The sequence below is a fragment of the Harpia harpyja genome, chromosome 13 (assembly GCF_026419915.1).
Source record: "Harpia harpyja isolate bHarHar1 chromosome 13, bHarHar1 primary haplotype, whole genome shotgun sequence".
In the NCBI taxonomy this organism is placed as follows: Eukaryota; Metazoa; Chordata; class Aves; order Accipitriformes; family Accipitridae; genus Harpia; species Harpia harpyja.
In genome coordinates, this window is record NC_068952.1 from 23,258,815 (window position 1) to 23,286,789 (window position 27,975).

Consider the following 27,975-nt stretch of genomic DNA (forward strand, 5'->3'; position numbering starts at 1 on the left):
CACACATAAGGAATTCACCCCCGTGAGCAGCAAGAGGCGTATCACCAATACCGTAGAAGCCATATTCCTCTTCCTCATCCACATGCTGAAATGCAGAACAAGGTTTTGACAGATTATTTTTGAAAAGCATCAGCCTTAAAACAAACTTATATTGTGTTGATACTCAGTCAAGCAAAGTTCTGCAAGCCTATAAGCTACTAAACACAAGTTCTTACAAATAATAAAAAAAGCACCAAGTGCTTTTATTTCAGAAACCACCATCTTTCCTGTCAGTAATGACTGGAGGCCACTAAAGCTGCAGTTATGTCTGGATTTACCTTTCCATTGCAAAGCCAATCTTTACACCAATCTGATTCTCCACCCCAAAGTTGGGACCCAGCCCCGATCTAAAAACCAGGAACTCTTACAGCATTCTATTGGTAATCTTCCCCAAGTTTTCTATTCCATTTTTGTTTCCACTCAGTTTTCATTGCTTGAAAGGTATTTGGATGGACAAACAATCCTTTCGACTTAAACTTTTCTTTTCCTGCCAAGGTGCAATCCTTTCCTTCAATATCCACTGCCAATGCTACCTCACATTTTTAAAAACTTAGAGAGGTCTGCTGTCATTCAGCAGCCACACAAACGCAATGTTTTCCACATTTTTACCCATGCTTTCATACTGTTTAAAGGAAATTGTTGATGCCTTGCTTCATTAAGCTCCAGGACAATTATCAGACAGGTTTTGTGCGTTGAAGCCAGTTTTTTCTTTCAGAGGCAATATGCTGATGAGCACTTGATCCTTTTCTTGCCTAATTCATTTCTGCTCATTCCAATTGTCAAAAAGTAAATTAGCTCCAGAAAGGTCAGATGAGTCTGGCTGGGCACCAACAACCACTATCATTATTATTGTCATTGAAATAGTCATATATCCAGGTTCTCTCATAAACCTGTTGCCCAGAAAAACTTTGTTCTTATTCAAAGAAAATTTAAAGTGATATATGGGAATCCTAATCGTTAACATTTGGAGCATGTTTGAGGAGAACTAGACATACTTTCAAAATTCATAGCAAGGACCCAGGTCTCAGGGAAAATGAAAATCTAGTCTATTACAGAAAACTGTCAAGGGACAAGTTACCAGCAAAACACGAGTGGAAAAGGATAATACTGCAAAATAATAAAACTGTGTACATGATTAACAACTGCAATCACTGTATAGGTTAGCACATTTTCAAGTTAAAGCTGCATTTGTGAAATGGTGCAAAAGGAAGGATGTTCTATAACTAGACTACTTACATGCAGATGCCTTTTAAGTCAGTCCACATTTTTTGCATGACTACTCTGTCAAATGAAAATACTATAAAAAATTCAAACACAGAGCTAATAACTTCAAGAGGCAAAGAGTGCGATTCACCTTTACATAAAGCATTTACTTTTATAGATATACAAATAGATTGAGTTGTATCTTCACCCAAATTCAACTGAGGATCTTGGGAGAATGAAGCAACCTTTAAGCTCCCATCATCCAAAGGTGAAGTGCCAGGGATTCCTGAAAAAGGGAGGAAGAAGTGGGCTGTAGGTCATATGGCTCTTCTAGCAAGTTGCTCTCCACCTATGCTGTTTTAAGATCAGGTATTCATGTTTTATCCCATCTTTGGGACTTGGGGCGGGTGGGGATCACTACTTTACTAATTAGCAACATTTAAGTAAGCCAGAAAGATAATAAGCTGTTTTCAGCAAGGCATTTAATTATGTAGCACACATAAGCACTACGTTTATTCAGGCCCTTAATTAGTTCAGTTTACTCTGTCCACCGTAATTAAAAACTGCAAGTTCTTCAGTGCTTTTTTTTTTTTTTAACATGAAGAAAGGTTTGAGGTCCCTCCGTTTAACAGAGTATACTAGTGCTGCAGACAAATTAAAGTGGCTAGATAACATATACTTCGATTATGCAAGACTTGTAATGAGAACATAGATGAAATTTAAGGCTATTGGTGAGGTCAAACATGTCTGTTGGAAGCTAAGCTACCTGCTAGACTAGCATGGGCAAGGCAGAGAGGTAGTCCAGTAGCTTCCTTGCAGCTGGGTATAACTTTATTTCTCACTTAAATATCCTATTCACAGTCAGATTAGCTGGGGGCAACTTCTCAAGCAGTCACAGAATGAGGCTTAGCTAGGTCTCTGCAGAGGTGTGCCTTGATATCCTTGACAGCACATCTCAAGGAATTATTTTAACAAAATAAAAACATTATACAGTTATAACTGAAAAATTGCTGGAAAACATGCAGTCCTGCCAACTACTGTAACTCCCACAGATGCAGTCACAGCAAGCTGATATCATACAGCATGGCTGTCCAGCATTTATGCTATGGCCAGCAACGCAGAAAACTAAATTCTTCCTAGAGGGCCTCAGGTGACCAGATCTGTAGCTGACATATGAACAACATGTAGCTGCTACCATCACCCATATATGCACTTCAATGTCTAGCCACATGCAAAGCCTACTTCTGTTCCTGTCACACATTTGATTAGAAACACCCATGCTTTTGTTGCAGCAGAAGAGGAATCAGAGCATACAGCTTTTCACTGTCCCTAAAGGAAGTCACATATCTCACCCCAGCTGAAAGTTCATAAGCTACTGCTCTGTTGCATGCACCTCAATCTGAACTTAACCAGCAATTTATCTAAAAATGTATTTCATTTGTTTAAACAAATAAAATTGATGAAATGAAGAATGGCATTGCCACGTAGCCCACAATAGCTATTATTAACATGCATCTATCTGTTAATGATTTTTTAAAATTATTTCTTCCAACAGTCCCTATATCTACCCTTGAGATGAGCAGCATATGTTCTAGAGTTCTCTGGTGTACTACCAGATGAAGACTAACAAACAGAGGCAGAGGTGAACTTGAAAGACCAGGGGTTTTTTATTTTTTTATTTTTTAAGCAAACTGAGATTGCCAATTAGCTTGAGACAGCTTTTAGTGCAAAGAAGTATAAATTTTGAATTGCTTATGGGTTAGCAAACGCAAAGCAACATCTTTTTCACTGAAAAAGGTCACGCCCCTTTTCACCATTATGGAGAGCTTTCTGGAAACTTGGTTTTATTAGACCAAAGAAGGGAAGAAATGTAATAAATATCTAATCATCTTCACTGTATCCAATATTTGAAGTGAAATTTATTTTCTTGCATGTTAAAAGACAAACAGATAGTTTAGCTATAAGGCCACGTTACCATCTGCTAACTGTCTTGGTTTTAAGACCTCAGACTGTGAAACTGGATGATTAAACAAAAAGTGAGAGAGATTAAACCAGACAAGGCTTAACCTGGTCCCCCGAACCAAGTGTTCCAGCCATGCATATACTTCAAAACTGTCTGAAGGAAAACTCTCACAAATGTCTACTTCCTCAGCTGTAGGACTTTCCACAGAGCCCTCTAGAAAGCAACATGCATGGTTTCCTTCGGTCTGCCTCGCACAGGTAACAGCAGCATTTCACTGCCCCAACATCATTACCCATAGGAGGTCTCACAAACAAAAGCAAACATCTTCTTTCTGTTTCTGTTTTTTGCTTGTAGGACTATGGCACTTTGTCTCCCAAATCCCTCCCCCTCTGAGTTTGAACAGTGCCCAAAGACATGCAACCCTGGCGAAAGGAAAGAGGACCAGGACAATGGATTTAATCCTGCAGCACAGCAGATACCCCAGGAGAGCAGCTGCTTGACCATCAGCCCTCCATGACCATGTTTGATGGTGGGGTAGGGGAGAGGAGCAGGGACGGCTAAATCACTTTTAGGAAAAAGTTGGCTGCAGAAGATTTTCCAATGGCCTGCTGACGGTGGGGCCAGGAGACTGGTGGGACCATGTTGCTCATGGGACAACACTTGAGCAAGACTTACAGATACAGACAGATGAAGTGAGTTATATCACACCCTTGATGCCAAACCAGTGCTTACCACGAGCCTGCTCCTCACCACGCTGCTGCCTGGCCAGTCCAGGAGCACTCTGCTGTGGGGAGGGCATTATGCTACTGGCCACTTCCACCAACAGTCAATGACCCAAAATCCCTGCTGAGATAGAAGTCTACTTATAATCCTCTCTCACCCGGGTCACGATATGGCATGCCACAGACCCAAAGCACTTGTGGCAACACTTTGACAAATGTGACACGGTTCTATTTCCTTTTTCAGCCCTTCTCCTTGGTGGGCACAACAACCACAGATGAATCTCTCAGATCCCAAACAAAATCCATTTCAACACTTATGTTTCTGCAGCTTGTGTACAAGGGAATAGGATCTGCAGTATTGCTGTTCATGATGCCACTACAACTGTGCAAGTCGATAATCACAGGTTTTGGGGAGGGGAAGATGCCACACAGGAGGGAGGTATTAGGACTTGCTGAGTTCATGATTTAAACAGTAGCGAGGACTAAGCTAGACACTAATGCAGGGTGGGGACTGTGCAGACAATTTCCGTCAGCTCTGCTGCACCACAACAAGGTTTGCCTGTATCTCATAGCTCTAGGGAAATTGCTTTTAAAAAGCATTAAATCCTCATGGTCAGACTGGTAATCTCTGGCACTTGGCAGTTCTGAGGTAATGCCCCATTTCCACCCAAAGCCCTCCACCCAGAGCCCACACCTACCTAAAGACACATCAGTAAAAGCAGTTCTGTCACCAGAGAGGGAATGGGCAGTGCTGGAAAAAGGGTCTCAAATGTAGGTTACAGCAGGGGGAAATGGGAAAGAGCTGACCTGGATGTGTCCTTGCACCTAAACATACTCTGGAGCAGCAACCCGGTCTCTGGCCTCTGCATTACCACACCCCCACAGGAAGCTCAGTTCATGCAATTTCTGTGACTGGGCAAAACTATTGTGCAAAGTACAGCTGTGGTCCCAGACCTCCATGACACCCTTTAACTTATTTAATCAGACTCTGACTGCATTTCTAGTAGCTAGAGGCAGCCACAATATTACTATCAGAGACCATCTGATATTACTGCTGGGTTATTCTGCCACCAGAGAGACTTTCAGGTCTTTCACGTCACAGGCTGAAAAGCTATGTTGTTTCCAGGGGTCCCCAGACTGTACTTTGCCTGGTCTTCTGGGAGAACAAAGGAGCAGGTGTCACCATTGCAACACATAATGTAGTAAAGAGAGGATAATACAGAAAATAAAGTGAATTATAGGAGACAAGTGATTCAAGCAAAGGTGAATGACAATGGAAGTTATTAGTTAAACAAAGGAAAGGATTTCAAACTAGGAGAAAGGTGGATCTAGAGAGCATGGGGATTTACAAAGCATTGAGACATCATGGTCAACAGCAGTTAAAGGCATACAAGCCATCTGGCCCTCTACCTGGCACAAGAAACATCCAGGATATAATGAGAGCTTGGTAGTTCAGGAGTCCTCCAATGGCCTGTGTATGGTAACATTGGAAGACTTCATAGTAGTACAGACAAAGCATTAGGCTTATGTCTCCATCCAGGACTGAAGAGAATCCAGTGCACACCTGAATTAGTTTCTGGTTTAGTTTCCTCCAAAGAAACAGACCCCCAAACTGCTCAAACTAACTCAGTCACAGCAAGTAAGACAATCAAGGGGTGGCTTCAAAACTCACTACAGTGCCAGAGCAAGATACCAATACAGATACAGACCAGCAGTCAAGCCAATTCAGGTGTCAGACACCTCAAAACCAGAGACAGGTCCTAAGCTGAAACAAAAGCATTCAAATAGTTCAGAAGATTTTGAGTAGAGATCTGAATAACAGCCACATCTGTGTTAATGCAAGTTTGGAGCCAGCCTTTGTGCAGCCCAGTACATATGTGAGCAACTGATGCGGCTACTGTTCACATAACTCGTCTGAAACTAGTACCTCTGGAAGGTTTTTTTAATTAAAAAGGATTTAGTGCTATTAAACAATAGAAAATCAGAACCCCAGAGGAGGCATAATTGCAAGATGAATTGTGCAGCTCCACAGTTTCCAAATCCACATGGTGTTACTGGCAGCTGGCCTTCAATTATAAGAAGGTAACAAGAAAAAGCACACAGTCAGTGACAGTGAGGTGGGGTGCCCACTGTCCCTTAAAGGAATACTGCTCCCCTTGGAGGTTTCTGCACTGATTGGACTTTGAGACAGCTGCTGCCCTAGCATAACTCATGGTAATCTCACTGACTACAGTGTGGATAGCAAGACGTGCAAAGTTTACCTGGTGTAACTTCAATGTTACCATAAACTGAATAGGTTTTCTGGGTTTTCACTAAAGGCAAGGGTTGGCCCAGGACACATATGGGAGCAAAAGCTTTGACTCAGGCAGCCAGAAGTACGCGAAATTTGTCTTCAACAAGCTTTGGCCGTGGTCCAAAATCTGTGCTGCCAACTTCACAGAACAAATCCTTTTAGCAGTAACCTCCCTCCTGCTATTTCAGCATCTCCCCATGAAGAGCTGTCCAACAGTGGGAGTTGCGTAAGAACAAATAGAAGCAAAACAGAGCTGGAGTGAAATAGCCCATACAGGTTTGAAATTGCTGTAGTTTGCTCTTTCAAAGATGTATAAGCAGGCTAAAAAAAAAACCTTTGGTTTGGTTTTGGGGGTGGGGAAGCAAGGCATGGCAGAAATTAAGCATGTGTTCGTTTTGATAATCCCAACATTTCACTTCATATTTTCAAAGCACTTCAAAACACCACTTTGAAAAACAAGAAGTCTTCCCAAAGAGAAAACTTATGAATTTCACTACAGAGCCCTGAACAGAATGCTTTGTTTGACCAAAATTAGATTCCCTTCCACCTTCTGTTTGCCCCAATGCCACTGCTTCTCATTATCCCAAAGGGCTTCCTCACTACATGCACAAAGCTATTTTATATGGCAGTAGAGGGACACAGATAATTTTATGAACTCCTACCATGTAGTTACAGCCCAGCAGTGTTTGGGCTCCTCATTTGCTATGATACCAAACCCCTGCATTGTGCTGTGAGACACATTAGCCACCTATTTCTCATTCCAGTGACAATGGTTTAACCTGCATTGAAGCAGAGGCTACTCTAAACCTCAGCTCCTTCAGCTTCAGCGTGATACTGATTACCCAGACACCTATAATATCCTTATTTCACAGTTTCCTGTTGAGCTAAGGCAATCCTATAATGACCAACATACTTGAAGCAGATGAATGCTAATACAGCTGCAATCACACCAGTCAGGAAACTGATCTGTATGGGGGGGGGGTAGAAGTCTCAAAGGAATGAGGACAAAACACCGCATTTCAGTTGGGTGAAATTCCCAATCTTGTTTGCTGTACAGCTGCAGATGGAAAAAAGGCAGTAGTGAAGTGCCACTGAAGAAACATGTAATAAACCAACCTTTGGGCCACATCCCAAAAGTGCACCAACAACCCAATGCCCAGTACTTCAGTGCAAGCTATAAAACAAAAATTCCTCTAAAAATTCAGGTTTAATTTACTTGCCTGTTACAAAGCAAGTCTGTAGCAGTACAGGGATACACAGTCTCAAGCATAAAATCTTGGTCTGATGTTGAGATTTCTTTTATTCAATTATCACTGACATATTCCCAGACTTCAGAGTCCATCCTTGCAGTCAGCTTGCTAATACTGAGTTTGGCAGGGAAGCTGACACACCTGCTAGGTAACACAATGAAAAATGTCTCACACTCAGCATTTCTAAAGAGATCTGACACACAAGGGGGACAGTATTGATTGTCTCTACTGTACTTTATAGGCTGCCTTAGCAAGTAGCACTTTCAAAAAGGGCAGAAGATGAATGTTGTAATCACAAGGTGAGTGGTGCTGTGAAGACACCACCTTACAACTGCACACATTGCTTAGCACAAAAGATCTGCAGGCCCATCCTCCATGGATTTGTTTTGTGAAAGACTGGTCTTGAGTCTCTGTATGCACACAAGTCTGAATAGACGTACAGCACTGAGAACACCAGTTTTATTCTCAATTTTTTCAACAAACAGATTCCTAACTCCCTGCAGTTGCTCTTGTACCTTGAGATAAATGAGAAACCTGAAGACCTGGAGAAAGCATTACTGCTGAACCCACACCCACAATGCAGGCAGTGATTCAGAAGCTGCCACATTAAGGAAACAAGAAGAAAGTTACACCTCAGTGAGCACCTGTGGCAGCAAGCAGAGACAAGAACCTACTAACATCATGTGGGGTTGGACTAGTGACACAGCACACACCTGCTGAGCAGGTAAAAAGTTCTCCACATCATTTTCAGCCTGTGACTCTACTAGACGACCTGCTGAGCTACATCTGCTGTTGAGATTCGCAGAAGGGCAGGCTCAAGACTGATAGCTACTAGGACAAGAAGAGTGGGACACAAACAAGAATAAAAGCTGTTAAAGTGTAAGATTTGCAAAACCTGTAATTGATCCAAGGAATGCTCCAAGATTACAAACTCTTCCCATGCAAAATCTTTTCCCCATCTCCTATTCCAGCTGACACCAATGGAAATTTGTAACACCTGACAGTAACTAGCTACCAAGACTTATCATCTTAAAAAAATTACCAGAAACAGAGAATCACAAAACAGCCAAGACTGGAAGGGGACTCTGGAAACTTCCTAGTACAACACCCTGCTCAGAGCAGGGTGAACTAGGGCAAGGTGCCCAGGTCCATGTCCAGTCATCTTCTTCAACGATAGAGACTCCAAAACCTCTCTGGGTCACCTGTTCCAGGTTTTTGACCAACCTCACAGTAAAATAATTATGTTTAAAGGAAATTTCCTGTATTTCAATTTGTGTTCATACACATTGATAAGATTCCCCCTGAGCCTTCTCTTCTCCAGGCTGAAGAATACCAGCTCGCTCAGCCTCGTCTCATATGAGACACACTCCCATCCCTTAATAATCTTCATGGTCATTTGCTGGACTTGCTACAGCATGTCCATGTCTCTCCCATACTAGGGCACCCAGGACTGGACAAAGCACTCCAGATATGTCTCACCCCCCAGAGTAGAGGGGAAGGATCATCCCCTTGAGTTGCCAGTAATGCTCTTCCCAATACAGCTCAGGAAGCTGTTGGTGTTCTTTGCTGGCTCATGCTGAGCTTGGCATCCACCGGGACCTCCAGGGCCTTTTCTGCAAAGCTGCTTTCCAGCCAGTCAGTACTGGTACACGCAGCTATTCCTCCCCAGGGGCAGGACTTTGTATTTCCTTTTGCAGAACTTCACAGGATTCCTGTTAGCCCATTTCTTCAGCTTCTCACGGTCCTTCTGAATGGCAGGACAATCATGTGGTGTATCAGCCATTCCTCCCAGTTTTGTATGGTCTGCAAACTTCCTGAAGGTGCACTCAGTCCCATCATTCAGATCATTAATAAAGATGTTAAACCATATTGGCCCTTCTACCAACCCCTGGGGTAGACCACTAGGGAACAATTTCCAAGTGGACTTTGTGCTGCTGACCACAACCCTATATGCCCAGCAGCTCAGCCGGTTTTCAGTTAATATCATTGTTCATCTATGTAATCCACACTTCCTCAGTTTGTCAATAAGGATGTTATGGGAAACAGTGTCAAAAGCCTTACTAAAGTCAAGATAAACACATCCACTGCTCTCCCCTTGTCTACCAAGCTAGTCATATCAGGTTCATCAAGCATGATTTCACCTTCATAAAGCCATGCTGACTACTCCCAATCATCTTCTTGTCCTTTATGTGTTTGGAAACAGCTTCCAGGATTATTTGCTTCATCACCTTCTTGGGGACTGGTGCAAGGCCAATCACCTATAGTTCCCCAGATTCTCATCCTTGCACTTCTTGAAAATAGTGGTGACAATTGCTTTCCTCCAGTCCTCAGGAATCTCCCTCAATTGCCAGGACCTTTCAAAGACAATCAAGAGTGGTCTCATAATGGTATCAACTATCTCATTCAGCACTTGTTAGTACATGCCACCAAGTCCCATGGACTTGTGTACGTCCCATTTAAGTGTTCCATAACCCAATCCTCCTCCACTAAGGCCAAGCCTTCCTTGCTCCAGACTTTACCACTGATCTCAGGGGCCTGGGATTGCCGAAGGCAAGTTTTACCAGTAAAGCCCATGATGAAGCAGGCAGCGAGTACCTCAGTCATCTCCCCATCCTTTGTCACAAGATCCTCCTGTCCCATTCAGCAGTGGATCCAAATCTTCTCTCATATCTGCTTAGAAGCCCTTTTTGTTGCCCTTCACATCACTTGTCAGATTCTAGGCAGGCTTTGGCTTTCCTAACCCTATCCTTGAATGATCAGCGTCTCTATATGCCTCCTGGGTCACCTGTCCCTGCTTCCAACTCTTCTACACTTTTTAAGAAATGGCCAGGTCATAAAGACACTTGCACTCAATGCTTGCTCCATTTTAGTACCCTGTCAGAAGCAGTATTCAGTTTCAAGTGTTTCAATTTATTCCTCAGGGGACTTCTGGGGGTATGGTGTGAAGTCCCCCAGCAAACTTTATGCACTTAAAAACCTGACTCCTAATCAAAGGGACAGCAGTCTTAAATGAGTAAGCTTGGCTGAAGCACTTCATACTTAATGATGACCTTCACTGAACATGTTTTGAAAGTACTTCGCAAACAAGGTCTCACCTTTTCATTTTGCCATTTTCATCAGGTGAAGAGATGGAAGCCCTGCAGTGCTAGAATCTATTTCAAGTTACAAGTAGGGGGCTAAGCAAGAAGTAATAAGCATGCTTTAGTGATTACTGTAAATCACAGGGTGTCCAATTTCCTGTTGCTCTAGATCTTCCATTATAAAGATGTTACCTCTTCATCATGGCAACCCGTTAACATTCACTTTGACCATGACTCCACAAGATGTCATGAAACAGTATCAGGTCATGGTAATTCAGGCTCCTAAATTACATACCTGGCACCAATACAAACTTCTTGTTTTATATTAGACAATGAAAGGCCTCCTTATTCCATTCTTATTCCTTGCTGATAAAACAGATATTGAGGTATATGCACAGTATGCACAACAAGGGAACATGTCCTGAGGTTTAATGACTTTCTGAAGTACTTTTGCAACCCTTCCTAGCAAGGGGTTATACAAAATGCTGCTATTCTTTCCACTGAAACAAACACTGTTTTCAGGATAATTAATTCTTTTTAAAAAACTTATTTCCAAAAGTATGAAAGATAGTGCACATTCCAATAATTTATTAATCTGCAGTATTGTGTTAAACCTTGGCTTTCTCCAGCAGTGATGTTTCAAGAGCAGTTGGAAGTCAAATAACTATGTCCAGGGTCTTAAAGACTGCAAGGAAACAGGTTTAGAGGAAATCCCGTGAAAAGTTTTAGCTATCCAGAAAGATTAGCATTATTGGAAAAAATTCTGCAGCATCCAATAATTTTATGTCAATTAATTATGAGGTAAATATTGATTTCATACATTTATAAAAGCTTGTTTACCCATTCTAAAAACATAATATCTTTATTAAAAATCTGAAGAGGATTAGCAAACACCATTTTAACTTCACAGGTTATCAAATTGGCAGTTACTACCAAGACAGTTGAGATAATACAAAAGATGTGCACAAGTTAGAACTATGGACACAGCAGCATAATATAAACCTGGTAGAATACAGAGCAATACATCTGGGGGGGGGGCAAGGGGGGGGAAATCACCCCAACATAGACGTTCAGCACAAACAAGACAGGAATAAAACTGCCAAAGCAAAAATGTATGTAAGAAAGGGCCAAACACTGCTTGGCAGTGAGGGGTGAGAAAAAAGTGTCAGAAACAGCCCTGCAAGCACTGAGGTCAGAGAAGATGGAGGGGAGGAGGTGCTGCAGGCACCAGAGCAGAGACTTCCTTGCAGCCCCTGAAGCTACCATGGTGGATGTGATGAGTTGACCTTAGCCAACTGCCAAACACCAGCCCAGCCACTCACCCTCCTCAACAAGATGGGGGAAAAAATAAGATGGAAAAGCTCATTGGTCAAGATAAAGACAGTAACTGGGTGTGATGGGTTAACCCTGGCTGGATGCCAGGTGCCCACCAGAGCTGTTCTATCACTCCCCCTCCTTCTCAACTGGACAGGGGCGAGAAAATATAACAAAGAGCTTGTGGGTCGAGATAAGGATAGGAGAGATCACTCACCAATTACCGTCACGGGCAAAACAGACTCAGTTTGGGGAAAAATTAACTTGATTTATTACAAATCAACCGGAGTAGGGTAATGAGAAATAAAACCAAATCTCAGAACACCTTCCCTCCACCCATCCCTTCTTCCCGGGCACAACTTCACTCCCGGATTCTCTACCAACCCCCCAGCGGCACAGGGGGACAGGGATAGGGTTTACGGTCAGTTCATCACACGTTATTTTCTGCCGCTTCATCCTCCTCAGGGGGAGGACTCATCACACTCTTCCCCTGCTCCAGCGTGGGGTCCCACCCACGGGAGACAGTCCTCCACGAACTTCTCCAACGTGGGTCCTTCCCACAGGCTGCAGTTCTTCACGAACTGCTCCAGCATGGGTCCTTTCCACGGTGTGCAGTCCTTCAGGCACAGACTGCTCCAGTGTGGGCCCCCCACGGGGTCACAAGTCCTGCCAGAAAATCTGCTCTGTGGGCTCCTCTCTCCACAGATCCGCAGGTCCTGCCAGGAGCCTGCTCCAGCGCGGGGTTCCCACGGGGTCACAGCCTCCTTCGGGAACCCACCTGCTCCGGCGTGGGGTCCTCCACGGGCTGCAGGTGGATATCTGCTCCACCGTGGACCTCCATGGACTGCAGGGGGACAGCCTGCCTCACCATGGTCTTCACCACGGGCTGCAGGGGAATCTCTGCTCTGGCGCCTGGAGCATCTCCTCCCCCTCCTTCTTCACTGACCTTGGTGTCCGCAGGGTTGTTTCTCTTACATGTTCTCACTCCTCTCTCCGGCTGCCGAATACCGCCGTCCCAACTTTTTTCCTTCTTAAAAATGTTATCACAGAGGCGTTACCACCATCGCTGATTGGCTCGGCCTTGGCCGGCGGCGGGTCTGTCTTAGAGCCGGCTGGTATGGGCTCTGTTGAACACAGGGGAAGCTTCCAGCAGCTTCTTACAGAAGCCACCCCTGTAACCCCACCCGCTACCAAAACCTTGCCACACAAAACCAATACACTGGGAGAGGTAACAGGTAAAACTAGGACTGGATGTTGCCAGAGAGGGGAATAATTGTGAGGAATCTTCTGTGGTTGTAAAGCAGCAAAGGGATGAGGGATGGAGTTTTATTGTGTGTGTAAATTGTCCACCTTTGTCAGTGTTGTGATGACGACTTGATTTTGGTGTGAGGATTTCCCCTCTCCCCCTGTGCCACCACCCCTTCAAGATAATGACAGTTTAATATGGAAATAAAAAGCTGCAGCAAAGCAAAATAAGGAATTTATTCACTGCTTCCCATCAGCAGGCAGATGTCCAGCCACTTCTTGGAAAGCAGGGCCTCAGCACATGTAACCATTACTTGCAGAGATGAACACCATAACCATGAATGCCTCCACTCCCTTCTTCCCCCTTTCCCTGAGCTTTTATTGCTGACCACAATGTCCTATGGTAGGGAATATCCCTTTGGTCAGATAGGTCAGCTGTTGCAGTTATGTCACTTCCCAACCACTTGCAGGCCCCCAGCCTACTGGCCTTGGGCAGGGTGTGAGTTGGAGAGAGAGCTTTGATGCTGTGCAAGCACTGTTCAGCAACAGCCAAACCACTGGTGCATTATCAACACTTCTAGCCATAAATACAAAGAACAGCACCATATGGGCTGCTGTGAAGAAAGTTACCTCCATCCCAGCCAAACCCAGTATAATCTCCACCCCTTATTCCATACCATTTGCATCACGCCCAGGTCCCATGTTATCCAATACATCTAAGTATCCTCTGACCACCCCATCCCATTCCTTTTCTTTCTCACACCTGAAATTGTTCATACTAACACTTACAACATGTAGTCCACACTTAAACCATCTTTACATCCAGCAGTCAGATTTATACATCCTCATTAACCAGTATCCTCTGTCCCTTGACAGGGGACAAAGCCAATTTGCCACACCAAGGTAGCTAGTTAATAAACTGTTTCATTTAGACTTCAAAACGTAGAAAGGTCTTCACAAAGAACAAGCTGTACAAGTCACTGGTTTAAAGACAGAATACTAGATGAAATGATCTAATACACATTGCCTTCAAGTGGCATCACGTGTACATGTACATAAGGGTGTAAAATCTAGAGGTGACATTCAGTCATATAGACAAAAAAAGTCTTTGCAACCACTGACAATGCCTTCATCTTGCAGCATTCTGAGAAATAAATTTATCTCAGGAAGCAGCACAAAACACTTTCACTTTAGACCTTTTTGTCTTTATCTACTACAGGATGACCTACCATCTAGCTTTGCTACTTTTATATCAGTTTTCAAACTACACCATTATTACTGTTAGATAGTCTTCAACAAGCACCACAGTGCTATTTTATTAATAGTCACAACTATTCAAGCAGCAAAAACAGAGGAAAGCACAAAAATCCAGACGAAATGCAAGCCTTAAGAACAGTCTCTTCTCTCATTTTCATTTTCTCCTGCTAAATGGAGATAGAGTGTATCATACTGAGCCCCATTCCTACTTTTATGTTGCAGAGAACTGACTGCACTCATAGCCATTTAAGCCAATTTTATCCTTGCTAAGATGGTGCAAGGAAAACAGGGTTGGTTTAAAGCTCTGAAGGAGCTTTAAGAAAGGGTCTTACCTGTGTTAGCCCAGGGGAGATACCAGGGGCAGCTGACATTCACGTAGGTGCCAGGCAGTCCGTCTGGCCAGCAGGCGTAGTTGTCAAATGTTCTGTTGCAGAACTTGCCTTCTGCAGAGAAATGGAAGGGAGGGTCATGCCACTGCCTTGTATTAATATGGCAAGGAGGAAAAGACTGAAGAGCAGAAGATAAAAGGAAACACAGATGTGCATTTAAGCCATACCAGCATTATGCAATTAAGCTCTGATGTGGAGTTAAATGAGATATTTGTCCAAAAGAGTTTATCCACACGTAACAGGAAACTGTTGTTTCAGGGGGGGACCGAAGAACAGATTAGGGTCTTGAACTAAATCAAGGGAAAGGTAAATCAATACTGATCCATTCCCATCTTTTCTCTTTTACACCCTTACGTGTCTGTTTAATTTAAAATAATTTTTGCTATGAATACCGTAGATAGTCATTCCCAAGAACAGTTCACAGTCGTGCAGTTGGAAAGTCTAGCCTAATATATAGATCCATCAATGAAATACCCACACACAACTGTAACTTCACATTACAGCTTAATCAACACGAGAATACTTCAACTTCAAATTTATTAAGCTGTCATTCTTAGAGGGCAGCACTCAACCACTCAACAGGATAATGGAGCGGAGGGAGATGAATGTTTCCCTGCCATTGTTGTCATCAGCTACTGCTCTCACTCTGCCATAATAATGTAGTTAAGAGAAGGAAAATTAACAGTTTTGAAATAATTCTTCACAGGTACAACTTTAGACCCGTCTTATCTTCCTCAGTGTGTCACAAAAGCACTGAAGCATAGGAGAGGCCGCACTGTGTCCAGTTGTGACTGTCATTGACAAGTCACCAGTGTCCTCTAAACACCATGATGCTGGCACATTGCAGCTGCCCTTAGCACATTACAGCAGCTCAACTGCTAAGACAAGTTGCATTCTCATTTTCACTAAGGCACTTTTTTTAAAGCCATTTCAGCATTTTACAATGCTCAAAAGTAAATTATACCAACTTTAAGGCCCACAAACTGCTAGGTCAATGGGAACAGCATGGTCCCAGATTTCCTAACACCTATGTACTCTCTCAACCCTGGCCCCTAAAAAAGTTTCAGGGGTATTACATTAGTGTGCTGCTTTGATGTGCTACAGCCACTGCAAAACACTCTGGACCTAAAGACTAACATCTTTACAATGAAATTGTTCTATAAAATGCTTCCTCAGCAGAGGGAAGAGTCCCACAGAGAGCAGGTGGAAGCAAACGGGATATAGAAGAAATGGACTCAAAAGTAAGCTGGAGAAGTATTATCAAGTTCATAATCACTCCCTTGCTACTGTTATCATGCATTTTAAAATTAATACATCCTATCCCTACCAAGCAGGCTTACCTGCCACAATGGGGGGTGCCTCATACAAGTATTTCAGGCATTGGAGCTGATACTCCTTCCACTTCTGCATAACCCCAGAGAGGGACCCATCTGAACTCTGAAAGAGAAATCACGAGTCTCAGACATTACAGGGATTTAAACTGTTTTTCATGCAGCCTTAGTGGGCAAGTGTGAAAATGACTACCACAAGTCAAAGAGCACTGCTTATCATAAAGGGTACAAGATACTGCTATGCATTTGCTTGATAGCAGCCAAAGAAATATCTTTCTATTTGTACCACAAGGAACTGAAAAAAACCACAACTACTGTACTGTGTTCTCACTGAAACCCCAACTGATCTAGCCTTGCTCTCTTAAACATGCCCCAGTTGTGTGATTTATTATCTTATGAAAAGACAGGGACAGCAGCAAGTCCTTTTAGGAGAGGTTTTCTTTGCAATAGCAGTATTTCTGCTACCCCACAAATGACACCAAGTTAATTCACTGTATTCAGCAGATATTCCCTAAGCATTTGTCCTGGTTTTGGCTGGGATAGAGTTAATTTTCTTCTTAGTAGCTGGTACAGTGTGTACTGGATTTAGTGCAAGAATAACATTGATAACACACTGATGTTTCAGTTGTTGCTAAGTAGCACTTACCCTAAGTTAAGGATCTTTCAGTTTCTCATGCTCTGCCAGCAAGCAGGTGTACAAGAAGCTGGGAGGGATCATAGCCAGGACAGCTGACCCGAACTAGCCAAAGGGGTATTCCATACCATAGAATGTCATGCTCAGCATATAAACTGGGGAGAGTTGGCTGGGTGGGGCAGATCACTGCTCAGGCATCGGTCAGCAGATGGTGAGCAATTTCATTGTGCATCACTTCTCTTTGGTTTTTTTTTGGTTTTTTTGGTTTGTTTTTTTTTAATTTATTATATTCCTTTTCATTACAATTATTATAATATTATTATTATTGTTAGTATTACATTTTATTTTATTTTAGTTATTAAATCGTTCTTATCTCAACCCACAGGTTTTTACTTTTTTTTCCCGATTCTCCTCCCCATTCCACTGGGAGCAGGAGGAGTGAGCAAGCAGCTGCATGGTGCCTAGTTGCAGGCTGGGCTTAAACCACGACACATTCTTCCAGAACGTGCATGAAAGCTTTTCCAGCTCAGCTTTTCTTCCAATGAATAACAGCTTTTCCCTGCATCCAGCGTATTTTTCCTGAAACTGCAGAAAGAGCAGGGACCTCCTTTTTGCACAGTTTGACCAGCTGCAGGTTCCACTGTCAGCTACCCCAAGTACTGAGGGGGCAGAGGAGAAGTATGTACAAACTCTGTCTGAGCACAAAGGAAATTAGCTGTTATTAAACTGCAAAATTTAGTGCTGGCTGCTCGCTTAACCCTAGCAGATGCTCCACCTGGCTCACAGAGGCCCAGCTTACTAATTGCATCTAAGTAAATACACATCAGTCCTTCTCTCCCCTCTCCACATTCATATAAACCGAATTACAAATGCAAGGATTAGCAGGCTGTAAGTGATCAATAATGCAGCTAACTCAGAATTCTTTTTCCAGAGAAAGGCCCAGCATGGATGTCTCAGACATACAATCAACAGCATGAACCTAATGGTACAACACACTAAAACTGAGTGGAGGAAAATTCATTTAATCCCAGCTGTCGATCAGTTTATTAAGTGAAGCATGACGGTAAATAAACCTTGTAATTTTACCCCCACAGCTTCAACTGCCACTTTTTACTTTTGATTTGTGCTTCTAAACATTTTGCAGATGGTTAGAAGGAAACCAGGGCATGGGAAGGATTGTTTTAAAACAAAGAAGACATTTTAAACCTATACTGCATTTCAGGAAAGCCAAACTGAATGCTGTCCACTACAATGTGACTAAAATTTAGACACCAGTGCAATCACCTTGGTATAAAAGAACAGAAGTAGAACCAGCATTTTTGGATTACAGACTTCTCTTGTACGCTTCCGATTTAAAAAAAAAAGAAAAAAAAAAAAGAAGTGTTTGAAAAAAACCAAAACACCATACGCATCATGCTTCTGCCTGGACTAAGCCACCATATTTAATTACAAAGATGCTCTTGTACACATGATGAGAAGTACAACATTTAGTAGATACCTGTGTTATGTTTCAAGAATAACTGCCTATATTTACATGCAACTTAACTGTAGCTAGGGCCTCATGGCCATAATTTTAGAATAATTTAGCCAGCTTCCCCTGAAGTCAAAACAAGCACAAGCCTGTGGATCTTTGAAACTCTGACCCTTGTGTGCCCCTGTGCCTCATTTAAATCATCTTATTTATGCCAATAAATGCTGCCAAAGTCCGTCTATGCTGAAGTCCCTAGTGTAAAATGAATGCATCCTACTGAATTTTAACCCCATGTGCTTATGGAAACACACAAACCTGCAGCGTAGTGATCTGTGCTCAGCATACCCAAAGGAGAAAGAAAACATCATCACCTAAATTAGGTCTACAGGTATGTGTAAAGAAACACACAACCAGTAACTCTAAAACTAAAATGCCATCTACAGATCCATGTAGGCTGAGTAAAGAGAGAACAACTTGCAAACCTAAGTTTCTCTCAGGCAGTCTTTAAAAAGTAACTTTCAGGTTATACATTGTTTAAAAGGTCTTCATTTTACAAGGGTGGTTACTGGAAGTTAGATAGGACTGTTTCCACCACCTTCTCATCACCAGGTTAACACTTTAATAAATTAATTAGAAGGCACTTTTTCAGGATGAACTCTTAAATTATGATTCAGAATAATTTCAGAAGCTACTAAGTGTCCCACATCTTCCCAAAAAGTAACTATTGATCATGCATGCAGATGACCACATCAAGTTAATCTAAATTCACCTTTTCAAATCATTACAAGATAAAGATGCATACAGGGTTTCATTTAGAAACAAGACTCTACCTTTTAAAATACCCTGAAAATATCCTCAAAACTGATCACACTAAGAAAATTGGCTCTTATGGAATCAGCAAGCCTTAAAGTATTTTCTTCTAAATCGACTTTTCATCTATTCCCTTCATGAATGCAGGAAGAACCAGCTTTAATTACAGCTTAGGAAAAAGCAAGCCTCTATCCCTCCATTTAATGAAAAATTAGAAACATTCTACTTATATTGGTTTCTCATAATGTGAGAAGACAACTTGAACAAGGAGATTAGCAAACTATAATTAGACATGCCTTTTTGTGGAGATGACTGATTTGGTAGACAGTTTTCTATTATCCATAGTCTGTTGCAATAAGACAATCAAATATAAATTCCAAGACTACATAATTTGTTCTCTCTACGCAACAGTTTACTCTGGTTCAGCTAACCACCACATTTAGTTATCAGACAAATTGACTTAAATTTTATTTTAATAGATCCTAATCCCGATTTCCCAGAGATTTTGGCCCATATGAACAAGAATCACCAGTGCCACAAATTCACAATGTAAGTAGTTATTTGAATAAGAGATACTATATTTTCTTGAAGAATGACTTAATTCCTTCTGCAACATCAAAGCACTAAACACACATACGAGGACAAGGTTCCTGGGACAGTATCCAAGATTTGGAGCAAATTGCAAAAGTTCAAATAGCTTTATTAAACTCAGGACTATATTTTTGTTGCTAAAAGCACTGGTCCTTGCATTTTAGTTGTGGGTTTGGTTTTGTGTTTTTTGTGTTTTTTCTTTTTTTTTTTTTTTCCCCCAGTTATACTCAACCATGGGAGGAAAAACAGCAGTAGTTTTGCTGTGGTGAAAATATATCACAGAACAATAGTGGAGGAGAAGTTGGAAACGTGGCTGACTGATTAAGGTGGAAGAGTCAAAAGGCAAGAATGGATGAAGGACATTAATGAGGTAAGTAATGGTGCAGCCTAAGGAACATAAAATGGATGCAGAAAAATTAAGACAGGCAAGAGCACAAAGACTGGGAGCCTTTCAGTGTATGTATATAATTAAGTGTAATTAATCTTTAGTGACAAATTAGCTCATTCAACAGTCTGAAGACAGAATTCCTTACGAATCCTTAACACCTTTATAGGGAAGCCTCTTTCTGTAGCTGTCATTTGTCTTCATAGACCCTACTGTAAAAGGAAGCATTTTAATCACTTTTCAACATCTTTGAAATTATTCCTGCTGCAGCAAAAATGGCATCCATACAGATTCCAAAGTGATCAATGGTACAAAAGCACTATTTTAATACAGTGAAATCTGAGCACACAGAGTATAAACCTGCAGAGGGCTCAGACCAGACAAATGCACCACAAAACAGCATCATTCAGAGTGGAAGGGAGAATTCTCAGAGCTTCAGAAGCAGCCAGTGACTACTGGAGCTATCTTCTTCCCTCTTCTACAACCATATAAAAGGTCTTACATGCAACAGAACGAGAAATTCCTCCTTACATTTGTATTTCTTAAGTCTTTGATTGTATGTTTTTAAATAGGAACACTTACATTACAGCTTTTTCATGCTTTTAACATTTCAGGATAATATGCAAGACTTCAACTTGCCACTAAAGGCTCATATGTAATGTTACAACCACTGGGACCTCCAAAATACTAATCTTAGTCTTCAAAAGCAAAAGCTAGGCAACCTGGCATTCAACCACACATTGCTACAGCCTTGGTATTCTTCCCTCCGATAGTAACGATGACATATCTGCCTCATGACAGGAAGGTTCGGATTACATTTACTGCCTTTTATGTCAGAAGCACCGAGTTACTTTCAAACTTTACCGCCCTCTTTGAAAAGTCCAATGTGACACATTATTTCAAGGTTATTCTGCTCAGGATCAGCACAGCAACTAAGTCCAAGATAGGTGAAGATTCCACATTACTAGCTTTATGCTCATTCTGACTTGACATTCTTTCTGGTATAATATGGATCTTATTAAATCATCTGTTATGTCAGCATAAGCTACAGGTCTGCATCAATAAAAGCCAACAGAGTGGAAGCTAAGCTGGCCACCTAACAGGTTTATTCAGTTCAAAGTGTGGACATAATCTTGAATTTACAAGACAGTTTTGTCCTCGGTTCACTGCCCAAATGCGGCAGAGCACAGCACTGCTACCCCAGAAAGCTTTGCTGTGACCCAATATCACCTTGCATTTATTGGGATGAGGTTCCTCCTGTCCAAAAAAGAATTATTTCCAGGTTTCGAACTTAAATAAATTAATTTGTGTGGGGCTTAAATATAGTCACCTTCCCGAAAGCACTTTCCCAATTTACAAGATGCTTCAGCTTGCCACAACAGCACCTCTGGGAGCAGAAATTTAAAAACAGAGGCTGTAGCATGGCACAACTCTGCAACAGGGCTAGCTGTTCACAGAACAAACTTATCTCCCCCTGCAATTTGTCATCGCCTTTCTCCACTTCTAATTTGAAGTAAATATGAAAGCATATGAATGGCAGGATGCTATTACCACCTCCCTAAGCCCATCGGTCAAGATCCAATTTCTCAACAGTTACCATAAATTTGTCAAAAAAGTCCTGCCAATGCTGATGCTCCAACCACCACTTTGTGAGAACAGTTACATTTCTTTAACTGTTGCAGAAAAAAAATCCCAACACTAAACCAAAACACCCAACACTGAACTTCATATTAATAGAGTCCTTTGACCCCACTGTTCACCCCATGACAAAGCAATCCTGTTGAGGATCAGTCCTTCAAGTACAATGCTTCTTGAAAACCAAAAGATATTCTGGAAATGTGTTAGTATGGGAGCAGGCTTTATTGTTTGAACTCCCTCCCTCACTGTCCCAAATAGATGAGTTTTAACCCAATTTTGTAACTACTTAGTTCAACTTCTGTGTAATGAGTGAATCTGAATCCATTATAGGCAACATCTCCAACAGTCCAGTTACTCTCCTTTAAGTACTGAAGCTATGTCAAAGGAGGAGGTACATAAAAAATTACAGTGCTGTCCCTACACTATAGATAGTACAAAAGAAGTATCATTAAAGATATCTGAGCAATACCTTTTCCAGAGATCATAAAATGAGATCATACTTTAGGACAGCTGACATCCTCCAGATTTCCATATCTATTGCATTCTCTTCCCATATTATGTTGCCCGGTATCGAGTTTAGTGTAGTCATCTGACATTATGCAAGACGAAGCAACCCTTTGAGGTAAAGTCATTATTCTCTGTCCCTTCTGTAGGCCTGCTTGACTGATCAGATGATACAACATTAGTTATGCTTCCCAAGTCATATTTTACAAGATACTTCATCAGCAGTTGGATCACTCTGGACAAATCCCTCACCCTTCAGAAAAAACAAACAGCAGATCAAAACAACTTTTCTTTCAGAGAAAAGTCTATTGCCAGCTTCTAGGAGCTTTTCCTGTAAACGCTTCTGTTCCTTAGTTACTAATGAACCAGTGACTTCAAGTAGCTCAAGAGCACCAGAAGAAGAAACCTTTCAGCATCCTCCCTGCTAGTGAAAAGCAGCAAATGAACTCCCACAAAAGGAGCTACTGGTTCAGTGAGAAACTCCCTGGTGACATCTGCCAGCTGAGTTTTCTCTTAGATTGCAGCAGTTAGCACTTACAATGAGACCTTCAAGAAAAACAAAGTCCCAGTACTTTGATAATGGCAAATCTTGAAAAGAGTGTTTCACCAGCTGTCTAACCATGGAGACCCCTCCATTCTGTCACTGGTTTAAGACTTTAAGTTTCATGACATCAAGCTTTTGAACTCAAAAGCTGCAAGAGCAAGCTCTCATCAGGCACTTATATCCGATCAATGCACAGAAGAGACACTCATCCTCTGCCTGTCTCTTCAGAGCTGCTCAGCCCAGACTGACAGCACACCTCCCGTCCTGAACAGTAACACTGGGCTTTCAATAACTTCCCAAAACACACAAGATCCCCCTATTCCATTTCATGCTGAGCAGCTTCAAAACAGCATTTCAGCCCATCCAAAGAGCATCCTGAAAGAACAAACACCACTCCTATCAAAGACAAGAATATGTATAAAACCACCTGTGGTGAGTTTTTTTGTTTTGTTGGGGGGGGGGTGTTTGCTGTTCTTTTGTTTGTTTTAAATCAGAGGCTGAATCTCAGCATTCCTCTTCTCTTGGCTGAAAATAACCACTGCACCACATGGTCCCTCATCCTGGCCTGCCTGCCCTCATGCTTTTTTCTTCCTCTTTTGCACACCTGCACAGCTTCAGAAAGAAGGACTGGCTGTGCTCAATCCCATAGCAGCCTATAATAGCACAGGGCACCAATCACCAACCCCCTCCCCTCATTCTTAAGACCTGTTCTTTCTAGATTAAGAAAAAGGATAAGCATATGCATCTCCTAAAGAAGGTTTGGAAATGCAGATTCCCAAACACAGAATGCTTCTGCCCGGAATCTCACATAAGGCATTTTAAAGAACAAAACCAAAACTGACTTGAGGCACATTCCTACTTCTCAGTCCTTCTGTTGACTAGGCACAGGCAGCTCCCAGTTCAGCTGGCTTACCATTTCAACAAATTTTTCCAAACACATAAGCTGTCTGAACAGGTGGGAGAATTCAGCCCTGACCACAAGGGTTTCCACTCCAAGACCAAATGTCCCAGGTCTGTCCTGGGATGCTTCATTCGTCCTTTGGAACTGACCAGTTTTCTCTTCCCATCCCTGAAATTTTTGTTTTGACAAGGTGCACTTCAATGAGAATAATCTCTCTTGGCCCCTATCATTTTCTGGATCAAGGCAAACTATCTGGCATTCAGAGGCGTAGATGTCAAAGCAAATTTTTTTGACACCTAAATCAACTTGCATAGCATCCAGTCTCAAAATCAAGGGAATAAAGTACAGCCTAATATTTCAGCATGCTACAAAATTAAGCATCATCTTCTAGAGACATAAATAAATAAATAAAATCAAACTCCTGTAAGTCAGGTAGGATAGACTGAAAATCTGGTACAAACCTGTGTTTGAAGGGTTATTCTATTGTTTCTGTCTTCAGTGATGGACAGACCTGGGACAAGAACAGTTACCTGCAGAGTTTTTCTACCCCATGAAGAGCTTTCCCAGCCTGGAGAGAAGTTTCTTCTGGTCACTGTAGGACCCATGAATCCATATGCTTACCACTGAAGCAGAAACATATTTAGACTGGCAGACATTTTTACCAAAAAACGTTATTTTCATTACAATGTCTTTCATCTGTTCTGGTAAATGTTCCTGTCAAGGATGTATTACCTGAGCCAGTCAAACATGACAGAAGAAACTACTGAGCAGCTATGCAGAAAGACAGAAGAAAAAAGCAAAATTCAAAAGCAACTATAACTCCCAAACTTTTGGAGAGCAGAAAGCAATCCCACAATTTTAGTGGGAGACATAGTGTGCCAGCACTCATGAGAATTAAATTATCATAGGACTCCAGTACAAGGAGATTTTACTGTGCATTGCAAATCTTGACACATGCTTTGTGAAGTGCTGTTTAGAAGACAACTTTTATTGATGCAGTTATACAACAGAGCAAGCAAAACAGCAGAATGAAGAATTTAAATTGCATTTTTTAGACAGATACAAAAGGTGTAGCACTGGAAACACTGTGGAAGGAACAAAGGCAAAGTTGAGCAGTGTTCTGGGAGCAGGGGAAGCTACAAAGCTGAAGACAAGAAGAGCACTTCTGATCTACCCTCACAGATCTAGAAATAAAATGCAGCCTATGCTACTCGAAGAGGAAGTCAGCATTTCATTAAAAACGTTATAATAACATAGAAACACAGAATGGTTTGGGTTGGAAGGGACCTTTAAAGATCATCTAGTTCCAACCCCCCTGCCATGGGCAGGGACACCTTCCACTAGACCAGGTTGCTCAAAGCCCCATCCAGCCTGATCTTGAACACTTCCAGGAATGGGGCATCCACAACTTCTCTGGGCAACCTGTTTCAGTGCCTCACCACCCTCACAGTGAAGAACTTCTTCCTTACATCTAATCTAAATCTACCCTCTTTCAGTTTAAAGCCATTACCCCTTGTCCTATCACTACATGACCTTGTAAAAAGTCCCTCTCTGGCTTTCTTGTGTGCCCCCCCTTTAGGTACTGGAAGGCTGCTACAAGCTGCCCCTACAGTCAAGTCTCTAACTGTTGTCAAAATGAGTATTTTGAGTTGTGCACAAAGCTTCCCCTCCCTCAGCTCCAATTTTCAAAGCACTGAGGGAAGCAGTGGCCATGCAGTAATAAAGGTGAAAATAGATAGGTCACTTAAAGGAATTGAAATCATTCTGTTAGTTCCATGTTAGTAGTTTCACAGCCAGATATTTCCCATCTGACATTAACCTTAAATCAAGCAGCACTTGTAGGAACAGAACAGATTCGCAGACAAGAGACTAGAGGAAAAAACTTGGAAACTTAAACAGCAGTGGCTTTATTTGACATGTCTCTCCTGAGGAAAAGTCTGCTTTCTGAACTAACCTGCTCTGCAAAGAATTTTTGGTTTACATCTCAGTTCATCTTTAAGATGTACTTCTGGAGCACAGGGTCATCTTACAGCATAACTATCAGCATTTAAAGCAGCATAAACCAGCACTGCTGTTGAAAGAGTTGGTTTCTCTGTCCTCAGAGAAAGGTTGTGATTTCCTCCCCCACGCCTCGCTCCCCTCTTCTCCTTATGCCACCATAAGCACTTGTGCCATCACACTGTGAGCCAGACAGGCAAACTCTCCAGGGTAAAATTAAACATGCGAAATGCTTAAGAGGATAAGAGTTGCTGTGAAGCAGAGACAAAAGCAGCACAGCTCACAGTAAGGCATAAGAATTATCTTAATTATCCACCATCTTAGAACTAAGAGGAGGCTAAAATGAAGCCTACTACCTGTATAAAAACATTAAGCTAGGAGTCATATGTTTTTACTCACAAAGACACAAAGACTTGAGGACTTCAGTTATTGGAGATATAGCCCTTAAAGTCTCTTCATCTATGCTTGTTACTAGATGACTCATGATTTTTCACCTTTTGCCACTAGGAATGGTACATGGCAACCATGGTGACCTTGATGGGCCAGAAGGACCCATGATGAAAAACTCATCAATTCCCTGCATAGCACCTTCTAGAGCCCCACACTAACTCCTGCATCCATCTCACACATGCTAGCTTAACCAGAAAATACCACTCAGACACACATCTAATCTTGACTTGAAGATTCCAAGTGACAGAGAATCCACTGCACCCTTAGGCAAGATGCTACTGTGGTCAATTACCCTCAGTATTGAATTCCACACTTATTTCTCGTCTGAGTTGAATTAACCATGCAAATAAGTTTCCTTAAAAGGAATTACCTTGCAAAACATGAAGGATGTCACAATAATTTTAATTAATAAAACGGGACTGATGTAGTTAAAATATACCCGATTCAATTTTCCCTAGATAACAGGTTGGTTAGTATTTATGACATTACATCATTTTTAAGCCTTTTCACAACACTGTTGGATGAGTATCAGATTAAACAGCTAATAGTTACTAGTGAAAGCAAACACAAATTTAATTTTTCGTGGTATTACTACCATATAGTACCATGCTAACACTCTGCACTGGAGCCCTGTGGAGGAGAGGCCAGACTCCTCCACCCCAACGGTGTTAAGACTGACCTAGTTTCTGACAAAAGAGCCAGTTAGTTGTCCTTTAGCCCCAGCCGCCACAGACTTTTCAGATACTTTAACCTTTATTAGCATTTTTTAAACGGTTGGTTTGTACTTGTTGCTATCAGCTTCCTTACCTTTTTGTTATATATCATCACTTGAGTTATATTAGCCGCCGCTTCCATTTCTTACAAGAATGGTTTAAGTTGTTACAGAAGACAACTACACAGCTGGAGGTACCGGAGACACTATCAGCATCTTGAACACCTCAAAGTTAAAAGTATTTGTGCTTTTATAAGATAATTTTTCCTTTCGTATCATTTTTACTCTTTCAGCTTTACAGCTGCCGCTGGTAGCTTATATTTCTTTCTACTTTTCCAATTAGAAGGAATGGATTGGGTAAAGTAGTCAAAATCCTTAGATAGAAGTGCTGCAGTATCGGCGCTGTACATCACCTCTGCTTCTAGAGATTGGTAAAAGCTTTCATGCCAGACTACCTTGCCCAAAATATAAGTCTTTTCCTCACACCTAGCAAAGTAGCACACTGATACACTACAGACAACAATCACTGTTCCACCTCAGCTATCTTTGCTTTAGCAGCATAGATTTTGAGGACAGAAAGTTCACTGAAACATTTAAGTTTAAAATCGGTAAATTAGCCACTGTATGTGAAAGTTCTACTCAAACGTCACACCAGCCACACATGCACGTGTGTGAGTACACACACCCCTCCTACGCCCTTCCAAATCACCCAGAGAATACAGCATTACATGTCCCTTGCCTTTTTCCTTTCTTGCTGTCTTCTTCCTCTCCCTCCTACTGAGTGTGTGTGGAGTCTAGGAAGACATGACTCAAAGCACAGGACCTTAAGTGGATTCACAGTATGGAAGCATTAATAGTCTCCATTCACTTTCTAACTTTAATTATTGGATTCTGCCTATATTTCTGAGCCATCTTATCCTCCCTTCTTACACATACACCCACATATAATACTTAAATTAATTTTTACTTTGCATGTTATGGAAATGCAGCAAATCACAACATAAGATTAATATCTCCAAAGCTGTCCAAGATGCTCATGCACTTTTATTAGAAGAGCATCTTTTAAAGAAAGTCACTGCCACAGCTTCTCTCTCCATGTCTTACTACTCTGTCACACCTAGCTCTCAACAGGCTGAGAGCAATCACCAATATTCCTTAAAAAAAACAACCACACAAAAAAAAACCCAAACCCAACCCACAAAATAAACCAAGTTATTCTTCATCACTAAGTAATAAATTTACAAATTTTAA

General features: G+C 41.8%; 1 protein-coding gene across 1 annotated transcript in view; it reads right to left on the bottom strand.

Annotated features, from left to right (window-relative positions):
- GLP1R (glucagon like peptide 1 receptor) overlaps nt 1–27,975 on the bottom strand; it is an 83,423-nt gene that overhangs the window by 40,803 nt on the left and 14,645 nt on the right. Inside the window, exons 2-3 of the mRNA XM_052806723.1 lie at nt 16,096–16,192; nt 14,699–14,809 (exon numbers count right to left, since the gene is read on the bottom strand). Coding sequence (XP_052662683.1) covers nt 14,699–14,809; nt 16,096–16,192 — 208 coding nt within the window. The remainder of the gene's footprint in view (nt 1–14,698; nt 14,810–16,095; nt 16,193–27,975) is intronic.